We start from the raw sequence: 18319 nt of genomic DNA, 5'->3' as shown, positions 1-18319 counted from the left end.
ATGGGAAACCAGGGCTGGGCGTGAGAGGGAGGGAAAATGGATATTGTCATCACTGTTCCTGCCTCCTTCACCACCGTCATACTGTCATGAAGTGGGGCAGGGAGGCCAGGGGAATTGGGATACACACATCCCCACCCGACCCTGCTCCACAAGCCAAAAACCTCACCCCAGACCCAGGCTTCCAGCTTCTTTGGGCCTGGCCTTTTTGGCCCAGAGGGCTGGAAAAGGAGCAAAATGACCTGGCTGGGCTTTCTCGACTGCCCCTTGTCAGAAAGAGCAGGGACATGAAGGGAAGTCAGGGAGGAAGAGGGACGAGGAGAGGACAGACAGCCTGAATAACACCCTGGGTCATCATAGGGTTGTTGGCTTTGGGGGCCGGAAGGATCCTAGAGAACAGGAGGAAGCCAAGGCCCTCGAGGAGGGGAAGGGATTCGCTCAAAGTCATATGATCAGTGAATACTGGAGCTCCTGGGGCTCCCCCGCATTGAATCCACAATCCATGAATGAATGAATTTACTAAGCACTCAAGTGTGCCAAGCTCTGTGTTAAGTGTTGGGGATACATGTATAAAAACACCCTCAGGGGCAGCTAGGTGGCGCAGTGGATAGAGCACTGGCCCTGGAGTCAGGAAGACCTGAGTTCAGATCCGACCTCAGACACTTAACACTTACTAGCTGTGTGACCCTGGACAAGTCATTTAACCCCAATTGCCTCACCAAAAAACAAACAAACAAAAAACCACCCTCAAGGAGCTTACAATGAGGGAAATGACTAATATAGGGAAGTAGAGATGAACACCCCCCCCCCAACTGAAAGGAGGAAACTGAGGAAATGTTCCTTCTCCTTCCACATGAGTGCTCTGGACTCTGCCCAGAGAGGAGAGAATACAGTCACAGCTCCACTCTTCTCTGATCTGGTTGATCATCACCAGTCAAATCAAAGTTTCTAAGCTCTTTGGTCCCCTGGAGCACGCCCTTGATCCACTGATCAATAAGGATGTATTAAGTGCTTACCACACGCCAGGCACTGGACTAGGCCCTCAGTGACTGAGTGGCTCCAACTCACAGTGCCCTTCAGCAGTCTTCTTCCAGTCTTGTGGGTCAAGCAGCATAGTAGAAGACTCATAATTGTCAACCAATCATTTCATCCAGAAGGCAGGCATTCCCAATTATTAGAATAAGGCTTGGAATGTGAGAAGAGGGGTATCCAGGACCCCTGAAGCAAGGGAAACTGGGGGCTGGGCAAAGCAAGCATGACAATAAATCCCTGGGGTCTCCCTGTCTCAAAGCGGGCATAACAATTTCAATAATAATATGAAGTCAGCCTTTATGAAGTGCTTGAAAGATTACAAAGTGTTTTACGGAAGTTATCTCAATTAATCTCATTTTACAGATTAGGAAACTGAGGCACGGTGACTCGCCCAGTCACACAGCTAGTATTTGAGCTCTGGTCTTCCTGACTCCACGTCTAGAACTGTGCCCACTGGGCTGCCCAGCCACCTATATATATTTCAGGCTGAGAGACTGCTGTCTCCTCCCTCCACTGCACTCCCAGCGTTTCTTTGTGGAAGGGAGGCCCCATCTGGGTCTGCCAGCCAGCCAGGAGTTCCAGGCTACCCAGTGACAATTAAGGAAAGGCACAGCCACTCCCTACGCCCAGCCCACTCCCCAGGGTGGGAGGCTGGGTTACTTGTGTCAGAAAGGGGTGGAGACAGGAATTGGAGACGTTTCCAGGGTCCTCTGGGTGCTGACCCTTTGTCTCCGGTGATGCTTGGTTACCTAGAGCCAGAAGGACCCAAAATAGCCCTGCCCAGGGCTGAGTCCGGGGGATGTTTTCAGACTGATGCATACAGAGAGCGAATCCTCCTGGACGAAGAGCTCGGTCCAGGCCGGAGGCCCGGGCAGGGGAGGCTGGAATCTCAGCTTTACAGCTAGAAGGACCGACTACTCCAACACCTTCATTTTAAAGATGTGGAAAAACAAAAGAAGGCAGAGGGAGGGGGAGAGAGGATGTAGTAAGATGGAAATTTAGGGTAAATTTTCCCAGGTGCTTCAGGTGAAAGTTATCATAAAAGCTGGCCTTTGTATAGTCCCTCAAGATTCACATTTATATGCTGCTGTCTTGATCCATCCTCAGACAGAAGGTCTTCTATCCCCATTTAGCAGATGAGTAAACTGAGGCTCGGAGAGATGGAGTCACTTGTCCTTGGTCACATAGAGAGTGAGGGGCAGAAGCAGGAGTAGAGAGCCCACTCTGGCAGCCTTGACACAGTAGAAGTCTCTCAGGCAGTCGTCAGCCTGAACAGCTGCTCTCTCTTAATTCTGTATCTCAGGGCACTTCTTTTACCCACTCACTATACTGACGGCAAGAAGCCTGGATAGACAGCATCAACATAGTCTGAAATTCCCAAGGGGCATCCCAGTGATGGCACAGCGAGAGGACAGCATCCCAGGCTGGGACAAAAAAAAAAAAAAGCCGCAAAGTGGGGCCTGCAAGCCGCCAGGCACCGAGGCACGAGACAGCTGGAGCATCTGGGAAACAGTTCAGAGTGGGGAGTTGCCCCGTTTGGCTGGAATGGAGGGTGTGTGAAGGGGTGTGATGTGAAATAAAGCTGGGTCGTTAGGCGGGAGCCAGATTGGGGAAGGACCTAAATGCCAGGCCCGGGGAGGTCTATTTTATTCTCCATCAGTGCCTGATGGAAGATGGATTTTGGCGGCTTGGGGTGGGGGTGGGGGGATGAGTTGGAGAGACAGGAGTCAGGGGGACCAATTAGGAGATTGCAGTGGTCCAGGCTGGTGAGGGCCTGGACCAGGGTGACGGCTGTGGGTGTGGAAAGGGGGCAGATGGAAGAGGTGCTGGAAGGACTTGGCAGTACCATGGATACTGGAGGAGGGGCCTCCTAACCACAGACTGACCCATCTGCTGCTTCGAGGCCCCCAGAGCCCTTCATTTAGAGGCAAGAAATAGACACTCCTGGGGTCTCTTTCGACACAGGACCTTCCCAGCCAGTGGGAGGCTGGTCATTCTGGGCTTCAGCTAATTGAAATCTGGGAGAGCCCATCCCACCAGAATTCTATCTAGAACTCTGGGGCCCATTGAACTGACTGGCTTCTTCCATGAGATTCCCCTGCCCAGTGGTGAGCAAATCACTGCCTCCTGTTCTCCTAATCCCTGTGATTCATCAGGGCCTATGAAGGGAGGGCTTCTCTCATCCCTGTCCAGTTCAGTCTTATCTCTACCAAGTCCCCATCCTCCTCTGCCCTGCCCTTCCCCTAGGATATCTGCAAACCTCCTCCCCATGGTCCCAGGCCTCCTTCTCTCATCTTAGAGTTCTGTCCATCTTCTGGTGCTCACAGAAAGATATCTCAGCCCGGGCACTCTCTTTTCCCCTGCTCCCACCCGGAGACTCACAAGGAGCTAGTCCTTCCTCCCTACTGCCACTTCTAGACACTTCCTATGCCCCTGCCTCTCCAAGAAGAACAAATCACCACCCACCCTGAGCCCTGAGAATCTCAGAACCTTTCCTTGGGTCCTTCAGGGGAAACCTGTATGTGGGTTGTCAAGCCTCATTAGAACGTAAGGAGAAACAGCTTTACTTGTCTATTTGTATCTTCATTATTTAGCACAATGCTTGGGACACACTTAATACATGGGTTTTAAAATTATGCAATCATTTATTCAACCATTCATTTATTCACATATTCATTCCTTCAAAATTCACTCCATCTGCCAATATTACCCAAATAGTTCTCTCCTTTTTTTGAGGTAATCAGAGTTAAGTGATTTGCCCAGAGTTACATAGCTAGTAAGAGTCTGAGGCAGGATTTAAACTCAGGTCCTCCTAACTTCAGGGCCTGTCCTCTATCCATTGTGCCACCTAGCTGCCCCTAGACACATACTTCTTGTTGGTGATGTCCAGGTCACTCTTTCCTCCAGCCTTTCTCTCTCCTTCTCCCTCTCTCTGTCTCTGTCTGTGACTCTCTATCTCTCTGTCCCTCTCTCTCTGTCTCTTTCTCTGTGTCTTTTTTTGTCTCTCTTTCTATCTTTCTATCATCTATCATCTATCATCTTTATCATATCATATCATAACATATCATATCATATCATCTACCTATCTATTTATCTTCCTTTTCACACCTGTCCCTGCCCTCACACTCACCCACTTCAATATTCATTTTGGTAACCCTTCAAATGTCCTGGACTCCCAAGTCATCAACCACCCACACTGACAACCCTGGTAAATGTGTTCCTGTTGGTTCAGGACAAGGAAGAGCCAAGGAGTGGTGGTGCAGCCCCAGGAGAAAGAATACCACACTTGCACTCCCCAGCACTGGGTTTGAATCCTGATTCTTCTATTTACTATCCAAATGACTTCTGACAAATCACTTAAGTTCCCTGAGCTTTCTATTAACTCCTCTGTAAAATAAGTGGGATGAATTCAAAAGATATTTATAAAACACCTACTATGCACAACTACAAACAACTATGCACCTACTTAGCACAATGCCTAGCACATAGTAGGCACTTTAAAATGTTTCTTGACTTGCAAGGCACCGTGCCAAACCCTTGAGATAAAAAAGAGAGTCCCTCCTCTGATGAAGTCAATATTCTGTTGTATGGTCACAGATATAAGCAAATATAAAGTAATTTGAGGAGAGGAAAAGCATTTGTTAATTGGAGAGAACCAAGGAAGCTTCATGGAGAAGGTGGCACCTGGGCTGACTCTGGAAGACAAGAATTCAAATAGGTGGATATGGGGAGAGAGTAGATTTTGGGCAGAGGGCACAGCTTGTGCAAATTCCCAGAGGTAGGAAATGGAACACTAAGTTTAAGAATTAAGGTCCCTTCTATCTCTAAAGGTATGATCCCATAATTTACCAACATGAGTCTATTTAATGTCTCCCAACTGCACGTCTTTACTATAAGAATCTGAAAAAAAGCTCTGACTCTGTGCCCCCCATTTTCCCAGCCACACCCAACTCCACTCATTTAGACAAGCATCAAACAAGTCTGTGTAAGCATGGACAAATCAGTGCTGTCAGTAAACCTGATTCCCTAACAACAGGGAAATTAATCTGTTACAAACACTCACATACACATATCAGCAGATGTAGACATGATAGTTAGAAGACGCTAGCATGTGCCTGCAACAAAAGCTAGGCCCATTACAATGAATTGCTGTCAGAGGTATCTGCCAAATGGGCTTGCCCTTTAAGAACCAGCATCAGGAAAAAATAAAAAAGAGATAAAGAACGAGCAGCAGAGACAACCCTTGTGTGGGTGATCTGACTCTGGTCATCTGTCTCCACTTGGGCAGAGTTAAGTCGACAAGTATTGATTAAGTACCCACTGTGTGACTGCCACACACAGCAGACTATCTATCTGGTTTTGCCACTGAGGTGCTCACAGGTCCGTGTAAACTAGGATGTTCCTCATCTCAGTACTGGGATTCCAAATTGTAATGTTCATTTGTGTGGATGAACTGATGGATTAAGATGAAGGAGACACACATTTGCCAATATGGCTGGTGTGGAACTTTGTGCAGCTGATACAAGCATTCTCTCTCTCTCTCTCTCTCTCTCTCTCTCTCTCTCTCTCTCTCTCTTTCTCTTTCTTTCTTCTTTCTTTCTTTCAGTGGAGAGAGGGAAAGTGAGACAAAAAGATAATACATTGAGGGCCCATTAGCACGAGTGATGAACCCCAAGGGCAGTTAGGTGACACAGTGGATAGAGAGACAGGCTCGGAATCAGGAAGACTAGTCTTCCTGAGTTCAGATCTGGCCTCAGACATTTACTAGCTGTGTGAACCTGAGCAAGTCACTTAAGTCTGTTTGCCTCAGTTTCCTCAGCTGTAAAATGAGCTGGAGAAGGGAATGGCAAACCATTCCCATATCTCTGCCACAAAACAGTTGAACATGACTGAAAAATGAGTGAACAGCAACAATAAATCCCCATGAAGTAGTCACATCGTTTGAATCCACATTATTCAAAGTTATAACCTATATGAAAGATGTGGTCATTGGTTCCAGCCCAGTGGAAATAGGCCATGAAAATGTATATAATGTGACCACTTCTCAAGAATTCCTTGTTTTTACTAATCCGGACTTCACTGTAAATGTTTGTTAATCAGATTAAAAAAAACTTTTAACATTTTTAAGAAATGTGGATTGAGGGGCAGCTAGGTGGTGAAGTGGATAAAGCACTGGCCCTGGAGTCAGGAGTACCTGAGTTCAAATTGGCCTCAGACACTTAACACTTACTAGCTGTGTGACCCTGGGCAAGTCACTTAACTCCAATTGCCTCACGAAAGAAAGAAAGAAAGAAAGAAAGAAAGAAAGAAAGAAAGAAAGAAAGAAAGAAAGAAAGAAAGAAAGAAAGAAAGAAAGAAAGAAAGAAAGAAAGAAAGAAAGAAAGAAAGAAAGAAAGAAAGAAAGAAAGAAAGAAAGAAAGAAGTGTGGATTGAGATTTAGGAGGCCTGAACCACGGCTCAGCTGGCCTGCTCCTCCACCTCCGGCTTTTAACTTTTGTGTGCAGTTTCCTCTTCTATAAAAAGGAGCTAAATCCTCACTACCGCCCAGGGCTATAATTAAGATAAGGTGTTTGAAAGTGTTTGGTAAACTGGGATTTACAATACAAATGTTAGGGAGTGTTAAAGGCAGAATTGGAGGCCCTGTGTCTGAAGGGTACAGGAGATCTAGGGAGTGGCAGCTTTCCAAGATCATCCCGTCCTGTCCCATGGAGGTCTACATCTGCCCATGGAAGGCTGTCCCTTCCAAAGTGATTCGGGCTAGAGGTGAAGCTTGGAGAGGAGTCCTGGAGTTCCCAGAAGGGAGGAAGCTTCCCGGGTGGGTTCATCTGCTCCAGCTTCAAAGGCACCAAACTATCTCTGCCTCAGTCCCCATCCCCAAGGCAGAGAGCAGGGAGTTATGGTCACAGCCCCACCCTTCCCGGCCCAGACACACAGAAACCCCCTCGGAGCTTCGTAAGCCTGGTGAAGTCGGGGTAGGGGGCAGATCTGGGGAACAGATGGGAACCCAGGCCCTGCGGGGAGGGAAGTCGAGGTCTGCATTAAGCACGGATTCAGAGTTTCTTTCCAACTAACAAGAATCAGGGGAGGAGGAACAAGGAGATCAGAGAAAGAACAGAACTGGGCACAGACCAGGGGAGAGACAGAAATGATGGGCTGTGTGAGTGTGAGCTCGTGTATATGAAAGTGCATGTGTACATGTGTGTGTCTGTGTGTGCATCTGCATGTGCATGTGTGTCTACATGTGCGTGTGCGTCTGTGTGTGCGTGTGTGTCTACGTGTGCATGTGCGTCTGTGTGCGTCTGTGTGTGCATGTGTGTCTACATGCGCGTGTGCGTCTGTGTGTGCATGTGTGTCTACATGTGTGTGTGCGTCTGTGTGTGCGTGTGCGTCTACGTGTGCACGTGTGTGTATGCACGCTCGAGGTACAGTACTGAACAGGAAGCCAGAATGCCTGGCTTCTAGCTCCGAGGCTGCACTGACCCACTGTAGACTCAAGTAAACCACTCACAGACTGCTTTCTGTCGGTGAAATGGAGATAAGACAGCCTGAGCTGCCTCCTTCGGAAGGGTGCTGAGAGGAACAAACAGCTGTGGACATGAAAAGATCTTGGGTAAACTGAGTCAGGCTAGCGTCCAGGAAAGAAGGCACAACTTAAGAGGAGTGAAGGCCCTGGGGGTGGGACGGGAAAGACCGTGGGCTTTGGGATATGGCCGCGGTTCAAGGCCTGCCTCCAACAATTCCTAGCTAGGCGATCCTGAGGGAGTCACATCCTCTCGCAGGCTCTGTTCAGATTCAGGAGATCCTACACCCATCCTGATGGGTGTGCGTATACAGACGTGAGCCCCCCTCCAGCCCGTGGCTGACTGACTGATTGGCCTACCGGGGCCTAGATGCTGGGGCTGGCATCATGGACAAAGGCCCAACTTGAAGTCAGGAAGGTGTTGGCTGAAACCCCACTTACTAGCCTGTGATCTACACCACTCACTTAACCTCTGAGAGGTGATTTCTCATCTACAAAATGGAAATGACCACCCCCTCACCCTCACCAGCTCCCTGGGAGCTGACGTGGTGACGTAACACGATGAAGCCTTAAAGTGAGACGCACTAACCTCATCATTTTGTACCCACTTATCTATGTGCCCCCCCTTGGTGGAATATCAGCTCTCTGAGGGCAAGGACTGTGCTCCTCAAGAGCAAGGCTTGTATCCTTGGCACCGGCACATAGTAGGTGCTGTATAAATGTTTCCTGACGGACAGTGCCGGCACATAGGAGGTGCTTAATTAATGCTTATTCCTTAATGTAATGATTGATGGATTCCACCTCCACCAGGTCCAGTTCTCAGGATCAGGAGGAGACATCCTGGACTTGTAGTCAAATGAGTTCAAATCCCAATCTGACACTTCCTAGCTGTGGGATTGGTCATGTCACTTCCTGCATCAGTTTCCTCATCTATAAAATGGGGACAATGATGGTGATGACGATGACGATACCTACACTTCACTGGGCTGTTGTGAAGCTCAGTTGAGTTTTGCAAACTATAGAGATGGGGTGTCTATGGTCTTCTCACAGTCTTAGTCCTTCCTTCCCCATCAGCTGCATTTGACCCCACCAGCCACGCCCTCCTGGTTTGCCTCCCAGGTCTCTAACTGCTCCTCCTCGGTTTTTGTAGGCTCATCACCCACATCACACACCCCCAGCTGCAGTGCTCCCCAAGTTTCTTTCCCAGCTCTCGTCTCCCCACAGTCTGTCGGCTCTTGTGGGTTCAATTCTTCTATGCAAATGATTCTCAAATCTAAATATCTCCCCTGAGCTTCAATTCCAGAGCACAAATTTGTCCATTAGACATTTCAGATTGAATGTCCCAGAGACATATTAAACTTAGCATGTCTAAAACGGAAACAGTCTTTCCCCCAAAGCCTCTGTTCCGGATTTGCCCCTTTTCCATCAAATGCACCACCATCCTTCCAATGCCCCAAAGTCGTCATCTCCGCATCATCCTGGACTCCTCACTCTCACCTCACATCTCCATTTGTTTTTCAGTTGTTTCGGTCATGTCCAACTCTTTGCGACCCCATTTGGGGTTTCTTGGCAGAAGCACTGGAGTAGATTGCCATTTCCTTCTCCAGTTCATTTCACAAATGAGGAAACTGAGGCAAACAGGGTGAAGTGACTTGCCCAGGGTCACACAGCTAGTAAGTGTTAAGTGTCTGAGGCCGCATTTGAACTCAGGTTCTCCTGAATCCAGGGCCGGTGCTCTATCTACTGCGCCATCTAGCTGCCCCTCCTATTGCTTTTAGAATAAAACACCATGGGGCAGCTAGATTCCTAGTACCTGGTACATGGTATTTGATTGATTGATTGACTGATTTCAGGTGGGCACCGGTTCTTGCTCCAGAAGCCAGCTTTCTCTCCCCTATGGCATGATGCCTCTCATTTACAAATTATAAAAATGTTAGCTATTGTTGTTATTATTATTTTCCCCAGACTCCCCTCCCCTCTCCTCCCCTTGGGCTTGTTCTGTTCTCGAAGGAGTCTTGGGCTTGGCACCCTCCACAGACATGAATGTTTGACATTCAAAGCTCGGTTTCAGGCAGGCCCAGTGTGGGCTGGAGGGAAGAGCAGGCAGGAATACGGAAGATCCCAGAGGCCTCTCTGCTGGGTTGTGTGCCAGAGGACAAGAGCCCAGGCCAAGCCTTCTCCCCTTGAACTGCTCCCAAGGCCCAATTAAGTCACGTCTGGGACCAAACTAGGCACCTTCCCTCCAGGAGGCTCCAGAAAAGGGAGGGGACCAGAGCACACCACTCTCCTTTGTTTCTCCCTGCCCAGGCCCCCAGCTCACCTCTCCCTGATTGCCAGGGCTGACCCCATGGGAGGCCAAGCACCCTGAGGACAGGGAGGCAGCTCTGCCAATCAGTTCTGTAAGGCCCCAAGGGCAGGGCCTGCAGCTCCCCGGCAGAGCTGGGGTGCCTCGAGGGCAGGAACCATCTCTCCACACAAGACTGGGAGACAGACCGTGCATCTTCCCTCAAACTGCCTGAGCATAGGAATTGTATCTGTGACCCTCATTCTATATTCCCCCAGAAAGGGGATGAATAAAGACCGCTTGGTGATTTTTAAAAGTGAATTTTTAAACAAAGAGGTAATTGGGAAATATCTGGGGAAACAAATTAAAATATTTTGTGTTTTTAAAAGCCGACTTTTTGAGTGTGAGGAGAAAGAGGCAAAGGAGAAGGATGGGGAGTCAGCCCAGCCCCCGGCCACAGCTCCTGTGCTCTGACCCTACCTGGACAGGGATGAGAGGCTCTTTGTCATCTATGTCAATCAGCACTTCATCCCGGGGGGTCAGAATGCTAACGTCATCTGCAGGGAGAGGAGAAAGGAGGCATCAGATGGGCCACCGGCAGGTACCAGCCTCCCCCCACCCTCCCCAAAAGTTCGCCCAGGGCCGAAGCCACGCCCCAGTAGACCAGAGTTGGGGGTGGGGGGACGCAGAGCCCAGAGTTACGCCCAGGGACTCGGCTGGTGGATTTCAGGACCATTCTCACTTATGATGCTATTATGTGTTCAGCCCTGCCTCTTTCTCCCCGCCTCTGTTCATCTGTTCAACACATTTTTCTCTCCTCTCTTTCCTCTTTTTTCTCTTCTCCCCTTATAGGTTTTGGTCTTTCCTGCTTTTCTTTCAGCCCTGATTCTCTCTTGCTCCATCTATATTTTCTAACTTTTCCTCTTTTATTTGTCTCCCCTCTCTCTCTCTCTCTCTCTCTCTCTCTCTCTCTCTCTCTCTTTCCCTCCCTCCCCTTTCTCCTCTCCCCTCTTCCCCCTCTCTCTGTCTTTCTGCCTATCTCTCTTATCCCTGTTTCTTACCCCATCTATACTTTGTATCTTCTCCCTTCCCCTCTCTTTTCTTTCTCTTGATTCCCACCTTCTCTACTTTCTATCCCTCTCTCCCTTTCCCTCTTTCTCTTTCCATATCTCTTCACCTCACTCCCTCTCTTTCCATTCTCCCTCTCCTTTTGCAATTCCCTTCTCTCTTTATCTTCCTCTCTTTCTTTCCCTCTCTTCTTTCTCTTGTTTTCACTCTCTCCAACAATCTCTCCATTCCTTTCCCCTTCTCTTCTCCTTCTCTGATGTCTTTCAGCTCTCGTTCTCAGGAATAACTCTTTCAACAAGCCTTCCCAGAGGCCTCGGGTGTGCCTATATCTTTGCTCAGCTACAAAGCAGGGAGATAAGAGAAGGCCTTATCTGGCTTTGCATCTTAGCTTTGTATTAGGCTGTAAGTTCTCCGAGGGCAGGAACAGTGTCATATTTCACCTTCATGCCCTGCTTCCTGGTGCCCTGCAAGGCAGGCATGTGATAAATATTTGTCAGATTGGATTATAATGTTTGTTAAAGAAGATACACTGTCCATCCTCAGGAAGTTTACAGTCTAAGGAAGCAAGGTTCCTGTGCTATACTTGGAGAGCCCTGTGAAGACTTTGGCCTTTATCCCAGGGGATGGGCCCATCTCCAGGCCCTCCTCACACTCTTTCCCTCCCTCCTTCTCCTCCTCCAGGACCTCCCCAGACCAGGGCCCCATCTCTCCATACCGGAGCCCATCTCAGGAGAAGAGTTCTCCGCTGAGTACGGGTCACACAGAAATTGCTCCAGTGAATGGATTGTGCACTGACCCACCACCGGCCGCCGTCCAAACTGGCGGTTGTCAATGACCTTGATGATGATGGGTGGGCAGTACAGCTCCTCCCGTGGCAGCCGCTATCGAGGGGTAAGAGAGAGGGAGAGGGGATGATCTCTGCATGTCCCCCCTCCTCAGAAAGGCCCCAGGTCTTCTGCGTTGGAATAGCCCACATACAGATCCCCATTATCTGCACACGAAAGTTATTTGGAGACTCCATGGAGGCCTTGGGTGTGAGGTAAGGTGGAGCAGAACCCAGAGGCCGCTACTTGCAAGCTTACACTTTCCCTATAATAACGGCAATCATTTCCACAGAGCTTTAATGTTTCTGGAATGTTTGATAATATTAGGGGCTAATATTATCTGTTTTATACACGAGGAATCTGAAGCTTATAAAGGCTAAATGATTTGCTTGGGTCTCAGAGCTAAATATTTGTCCAAGGTAAGATTTTAATTCAGGTCTTCCGGACTCCAAGTCCACTTCTATCTATCCACTTTCCATATTTCCAGACAAGAAAAATCGAGTCCAAGAGAGATTCAGGGACTCGCCCATGATCACGTGGCAAGTCAGAAACGAGACCAGAGACTCAAAGTTGGCCTCCCGACATCCAGACAGTGGATCACAGGGGAGGAGCGACAGGGCAGGGGACCAGCCTCTCACCACATCCATGAAGAGGGTGCTGACATCAAAGTTGGGGTTCTTCCGGATGTTCTTGATGACACAGGACTGCACGACCTGATCCCCACACTCTACCACCAAGCTTGGGGATGTGATGCTAGCCAGCTGATAGCTCTTCAGATTCCGGAGGCCCCAGGCCAGGATCTGCAAAGGTGGGATTGGGCAAGGGCCATGGGAGAGGAGCGGGGGCCTGGGCCTCCTGCTGCCCTACCCTTGCCTCCCGAACCCCAACTCACCTCGATGGCTGTTCTCTGAAGAACTGGCTTGATGCCTTGGGGGACCATGTAGATGTTCGCCTCTCTCTGGGGAGGAGGGTAGGGCAGGTCTGTGTCTCCAGTCTACAGAAAGGGGGGCACAGAGGGAGGAAGGAGGAGACAGACAGATAAAGAGCAGGGAGACAGAAATAATGACAGAGACAGAAAAAGAGAGGCCGAGAGAGACAGACTGATTTTTACATGTAACAATCATTGAAAGAACTAAAAAAAAAAAGTCATCATGGAACAGGAGCCAATGCACCAAGATCTCCCTCTGCTGCCCCTCCTCACCCACCCTCCCCCTGTCTCCCACAGACCAAGGAGTTAAGGCCCTGGGTCCCAGCCCCATCCTTGGGATCCCAGCTGGTCCCAGCACTCAGTGGAAGCCACTGAATCAAAGGGTTGATTTGGAATGAAAAGGGGAGAAGACAATGGAAATGAGCAAATAGGGAACACTTATAAATTCATTTAATCAACCCGAAAGTATTTATTAAGCACCTACTATGGGCCAGGCACTGTCCTAAGCAGCAGAGATATAAAGAAAGTAAAAAGAGGGCCTTTGTCCTCAAGGGGCTCCCTTCTACTGGGAGAAACAGAATGTAAATAACTAGGTCCCTAGAAGATAGGTAAAAGAGTGGAGAGAAGGTAATCTGAGAGAGGAGGGCCTTAGAGCTGGGGGGCACTGGGAAAGACCCTCTGCAGAAGGTGGGATTTGAGCTGGAGGAAGCCAGGGGAGTTGTGAGGAGAGAGGAAGGGGAGCATTTCAGGAGGGGATGGAGGGGGCACAGCCAGTGCAAAAGCCTGGCATCTGGAGATGGAGGATAACATGTGAGGAGCAGCAGGACGGCAATGTAGCTGGATGCATGGAGAACAGGGAGGGGGGGAAAGTATGCCGTGAAGGGTTTTAAATGAGTGGGGAAGATACTTCTTGAAACATGGATGGCTGAGCACAAAAGTCCTCTACTATAAGGCTACCTCCCACCTGCTCTGTATATGTCTGTATGTCCCTGGCTGTTTGCATGTTGTCCCCCTCCCATTAGAATGGGAGCTCCAAGGGAACAGACTCCTTGTTTTTGGGTTTTCTTTGTATCTTTGTTGTCTGGCCCATAGTAGGAGCTTAATAGATATTTATTGATTGGTTGTAATGATTGTTAGATAACAAAGTACCTAGCACATAGTAGGAGATTTAAGACATCTTATATTGTATACTGAGTCTTTTTCCCATCATAGATACAGAAATCATATAACCCAACCCCCTCAGGTTACCAGTGAAGAAACTGAGGCTTAGAGTGCTGAAGTTATTTGTCCAAAGCGAAACAGATAATAAGTAGCAGAAGTATTGATTAATTAACAATTATTGTGCGCCTACTATGTATCGAGACAGCAGCTAGGTGGTGCTGCAGTGGACAGAGTGACTGGGCTGGAGTCAGGGAGACTCATCTTCATGAGTTCAAATCCAGCCTCAGACACTTACTAGCTGGGTGACCCTGGGCAAGTCACTTCACCCTGTTTGCCTCCATTTCCTCATCTGTAAAATGAGCTGGAGAAGGAAATGGCCAACCTCTCCCGTGTCTCTACCAAGAAAACCCCAAATGGGATCACAAAGAGTCAGACACGACTTGAAAATGACTGAACAACACCAACCAATGTGCCAGGAACTGTGCCAAGTCAAACTCGGATTCAAACTCAGATCCTCTGACTCCAGGTGCATAAGGCCTCCCAATGAATAGGGTTTCTCATGAATTAGCAAGATTATACACTCATCTCCACCTCCCATTCCCAAAATATAAGCACAGGATGTGGAAAAAGGAAAACCTATGGAGCAAGTCAGAACTAGGACCAGAGAGCTCTGAAGTTATAAGTAAGACTTTTGATGACACTCCATCCTTGGTGATGTATCATTTCTGAACTGTCTCTTTACAAACTCCCTGTGACCTAGACTGGGGAGGGATTATTGTCCCCACTGGACAGATAAGGAAACTGAGTCTTGGGGAAATGACCTACTCTATCTCTTTTGAAATCACCTTGTTTCAATTTGGGGTTTGGTTTGTTGGTTTGATTTGTTTTGGTTTGTTTTGGTCCTGGACCTGTGACTTCAACTGTGTGAGAAACTTCCTATGTGAAAACTCTGTCCAGCAATGAAGATTAGCCAACTCATTTATAACTGATTCCCCTGGTTGTGATCCTCACCTAAAACGTTTACTCTATGTGCGTGTATGTGTGTGCCTCTTGGTATTCTTCCCCCTCCCCCATTAGAATGTAAGTAGGTCGAGGACAGGAACAATTTCATTTTTGTAAATAAATATCTCAACAGCCAGCACAGTGTTCTGCACAGAGTAGGCACCTAATGTGTACTGAAATGAATTGAACTTATAGTCACAGAAGATTGGTTGAGGGCACTGAGTGGTTAAAAGGTGTGGGTCTCACAGTTAATTACCAGGTGTCAGGGATGGATGAAATATGAACCCAGGTGGGTGTCAGAATAGACAGAACTGGACCTGGAGTCAGGAAGACTTGAGCTTGAACACTCCTTCAGACCCTCACTAGCTGGGTGATCTTAGGGAAGTCACTTGACCGCCATCTGCCTCAGTTTCCTCATCTGTAGAATGGGGATAACAACAGCATCTGCCTCCTAGGGTTGTTGTGAGATTATTGTTCAGTCGTGTCTGACTCTCCATGACCCCATTTGGGGTTTTCTTGTCAGAGATACTGGAGTGGTTTGTCCTTTCCTTTTCCAGCTCATTTTATAGATGAGGAAACTGAAGCAAACAGGGTGAAGTGACTTGCCCAGGGTCACACAACTTGTAAGTATCTGAAATCAGATTTGAATTCAGGAAGATGAATCTTCCTGACCCCAGGGCCAGTGCTCTATCCACTGTCACCTCGCTGCCCAGTTTGTCAGGAGTGCCTAGCAAATAGAAGGTGCTACATAAATGCTCTCCCACCCCAGTCCATAGCTCTAACCACAGCAGCTGGTTGCCTTCTAACTTTGTATTTATTTGTGTCTATGTTGCATTGTCCTTATGTGTGGGGTTCTCTCCATGGTTTTTTTTCCACTTCTTGATCCTGGGAGAAAACAGAAGCACAGGAGGAAGCTGGCAACCTGAGCTGCTCCCACGGACCAGGGAGCCCTGAGGAGCAGCCTCTTTCCCCGTTCTGGTTTATAATCGCCCCAGGGAGATCTCGGGCAGGCAGGACTCGGCGAATTCGCCATTGGCCGATGTTACACATGCCTCTCCGGGTGCCCTTACTCTCATTGGCGTCCAGTCTGCTCCCCATCTCTGGCCTCTTCCACACCCCTCCCGAAGCGGCCCCTGGGGGCCCCGTCTCCCCTATCGGCTCCCTTTAAAGAGGAAGCACCCCCACCCAAGCACATTGAAATCAACCCCATTTTATAGAAATGCAATTTGCACACGATTTCCCCAGAACCCAGCCAAGGGTGGCACCGGGGCAGGCAAGGAACGGAGGGGAAAGGGGAGAAAGTACCGTTTGGATGAGACCCTGGAGGAAGAAGGCAGGTGCACACAACTGCAGAGAGCCAGGCCCAGAGAGCGAGGAGGCAGGAGAGAACAAGCAAAGAAGGCAGTTAGGAAAAGCCAGGCCTGGCCCCATGGCGCTGGTCCCAGGCTCATCACTCCCTGGGACCCAGAAACCCCTAGGAAGCTCTCCCTTTCTTTTTTTTTCCTTTGTAGGGCAATGAGGGTTAAGTGACTTGCCCAGGGTCACACAGTTAGTTAAGTGTCAAGTGTCTGAGACCGGATTTGAACTCAGGTCCTCCTGAATCCAAGGCCAGTGCTTTATCCACTGCACCACCTAGCTGCTGCTCTCCCTTTCTCTTGATGCTGCCCCAGAGCATTTCAGAGACTTTTGCGTCCTGATTCTTCCTCTGCAAAAATGAGTATTGGGGCGGGGCAGCTAGGTGGCGCAGTGGATAGAGCACTGACCCTGATGTCAGGAGGACCTGAGTTCAAATCCAGCCTCAGACACTTAACACTTACTAGCTGTGTGACCCTAGGCAAGTCACTTAAGCCCAATTGCCTCACCAAAAACAAAAACAAAAACAAAAATGAGCATTGGGGCGAATGGTCCAGAGGTGGCATCTCCTTGTTTTTCACAGATGATGAAACGAGGTGACTTGTCCCGTGTCACAGAGCTAGGTTTAAGGTAGAATCTGACCCCGGCCCTTCCTGGCTTTGAGGCCACCTCTCAATCCACTCTTTCACATGCCCTCTCAAGTGCTATCTGCATACAAGCTTTCAGTATCTGTGACCTGAACTGAATTCACCCTGTCCAACATCCTCTCTGGGCTTCCTGACTCAAGTCCTTCCCCCTTCACCTGACCAGACTCACCTGTACTTCCTTCCTCTGTAACTTCTTCTGCTCAAGAACATGTGGTGGCTCCCTACCACCCTCCCCATCAAGCCCAAATCCCTCGGCCTGGACTTCAGTGACCTCCACAGTCAGGCTGAATTAATCTCTACAATCCCTCACCACACACCCCTGTTCCAACCAAGTGCACCCCTTCACCATCCTCTGCACCCTCCATCTCCTTGCCACTAGCAAAGCTAATGCTGCTCCCCACTGCCTTACACAAACAGATCCTGCCCGCCTCCCTCAGTTCAAACCACAGGAATTTATTAAGCACCTACTGTGTACATCACTAGGAACTAGAGATACAAAGACAAAAGTTCAATAGGCCCTGCCCTCAGGGAGCTTACTGAGGGAAAGCACGAACACAGAAGTTGGATTGTGAAGGGTGCCGGGATAGTAAAGGGCATGGGTGAGGCAGAAATGCATGCCAGGCATTCTGGTATCTATCTTTAAAGGCACATCAATAGAAGCCCAAGTTGGGGAGCAGAAAATAGGCCTGTTTCTCTGGAACTGAAACCATGTGATGGGCAGAGATGCCCTGCAGAGGTAGGCTGGAGCCACACTGTGAAGAGCTGTCAAGGCCAATTAAGGGACCTGGATTTTGTCCTAGGGGCACCTGGGAGCCACCGAAGATTTTTTAAACAGGTTAGGAAGTGGCCAACCACCTCCAGCATCTTTGCCAAGAAAACTCCTAATAGAGAGTCGGACACGACTGAACAACAAAAAGTAACATAGTCAGACCGGTGCTTTAGGAAGATTGTTTTCAGAAGCATTGTAAAGGATAGATCGGCCAGCAGAGAGATGTGAACAACTGTGTTCATTAGACCAGAGACTACCTAAGACCCTCGGTCTCTCTTGGTGACTGTGTCACCCCCAGCCCCAGATCAGGGGCTCCCTGAGGTCAGGGCCTGTGTTTCTGCTATTAGACCAGGGGCCCCTCGTGCCCTTGGTCCCTGTCTTTTTTCCCTAACCCTAACCCACAGCTCTGCCCACATCGATGGGGATGAAGCCGACCCAGTGAGTGGGAGAGGAGGTAACCACTGCCTAGTTACCCAGCATTCCTCTTCCAGTTGTGACTTGTGACTCAGAGACACCGACTCCTGCATGCCTAACAATTGAAACTGTTCAAAAGTGGAACAGAGTATCTTTTAAGAGAATGACTTCTCTATTGTGGGAGGTCTTTAAGCAGCTGTATGGCTACGTGTGTGTGTGTGTGTGTGTGTGTGTGTGTGTGCGGGCAATGAGGGTTAAGTGACTTGCCCAGGGTCAAACAGCCAGTAAGTGTCAAGTGTCTGAGGTCACATTTGAACTCA

At 48.9% G+C, this 18319-nt stretch overlaps 1 protein-coding gene across 9 annotated transcripts in view; it reads right to left on the bottom strand.

Annotated features, from left to right (window-relative positions):
- DYSF (dysferlin) overlaps positions 1–18319 on the bottom strand; it is a 255076-nt gene that overhangs the window by 46253 nt on the left and 190504 nt on the right. For all 9 annotated transcript variants that reach the window (XM_043987208.1, XM_043987210.1, XM_043987212.1 and 6 more), the window contains 4 exons: positions 12618–12719; positions 12364–12525; positions 11617–11782; positions 10314–10390 (listed from right to left, as the gene is read on the bottom strand). In XM_043987208.1, the coding sequence (XP_043843143.1) occupies positions 10314–10390; positions 11617–11782; positions 12364–12525; positions 12618–12719 (507 nt within the window). The remainder of the gene's footprint in view (positions 1–10313; positions 10391–11616; positions 11783–12363; positions 12526–12617; positions 12720–18319) is intronic.

This window comes from Dromiciops gliroides, chromosome 2 (genome assembly GCF_019393635.1).
Source record: "Dromiciops gliroides isolate mDroGli1 chromosome 2, mDroGli1.pri, whole genome shotgun sequence".
Classification (NCBI taxonomy): domain Eukaryota; kingdom Metazoa; phylum Chordata; class Mammalia; order Microbiotheria; family Microbiotheriidae; genus Dromiciops; species Dromiciops gliroides.
Note: the sequence above shows the minus strand (reverse complement) of the source record. Positions and strands in the feature narration are given on the sequence as shown.